At 39.0% G+C, this 851-nt stretch overlaps 1 protein-coding gene across 1 annotated transcript in view; it reads right to left on the bottom strand.

Annotated features, from left to right (window-relative positions):
- Positions 1-851, bottom strand: part of slc13a5a (solute carrier family 13 member 5a) — a 19483-nt gene that overhangs the window by 9444 nt on the left and 9188 nt on the right. The window contains exon 9 of the mRNA XM_016524994.1: positions 666-787. Within this exon, the coding sequence (XP_016380480.1) occupies positions 666-787 (122 nt within the window). The remainder of the gene's footprint in view (positions 1-665; positions 788-851) is intronic.

Here is an 851-nt window from a genome sequence, read left to right on the forward strand (position 1 = left end):
ATAAGCCAAGAGGACACTGGTTTTCCTTTGCTGTAAACAAAACTTGTTTCTCGCGAGACTAGCATATTCTCCCCGGAGTTTACGCTACGCCTACGTAATCCGCTGTACGCCACTCTCTCGTGAACACGCGTACGACAGTTAGTGGAAGTTAGAGATTAAGGTTTATAAAGTTGTAAATATGGATATTTTTCTTACACAAACGCATCGCTTCGGGAGGCCCTTATTAACCCTCCGGAGCCATGTGGACTTCTTTTATAATGGATTGGTTCAATTTTTTGAATTATAAAGCTTGGAGGGGCCAGGATGTTTTTTAATATAACTCCGATTGTATTCGTCTGAAAAAAGAAAGTCATATACATCTAGGATGGCTTGAGGGTAAGTAAATCATGGGGTAATTTTTCATTTTTGGGTGAACTAACCCTTTAATTGCCTTTAACCTACAATATAACTAGATCTGAGAATCCAGATTGCTTTTATCATCGGCAACTGTCATATTGTCCAGCCCTAAAGCTCGCTCTATAAGCAATATGGCATTATAGACATAACAATATGACTTTCTTTAAAAGCTGCTTTGTCATGATGTGTATTGTGTAAAGTGCTATACTAATAAATGTGTCCTGGCTTGACTTGACTCAAACAAATACCCAAAAATATATTTGTTGTACCTCACTGCCCTTAGCCAGGGCAAAGCCTCCCCCTAGCAGGAGAATAATGCTCCATGGCATCTTCTGCTGTGTCACCTTCCATGTCAGCAAAGTTGGAGTATGGCCACTTTCCTGCTGGGGCACTATAGACCACAGTCATATTTATTGCATTTATTTATTAGCTTTATATATATATATACGTATATA

This window comes from Sinocyclocheilus rhinocerous, unplaced genomic scaffold (genome assembly GCF_001515625.1).
Source record: "Sinocyclocheilus rhinocerous isolate Xijiao unplaced genomic scaffold, SAMN03320098_v1.1 scaffold964, whole genome shotgun sequence".
Taxonomy (NCBI): domain Eukaryota; kingdom Metazoa; phylum Chordata; class Actinopteri; order Cypriniformes; family Cyprinidae; genus Sinocyclocheilus; species Sinocyclocheilus rhinocerous.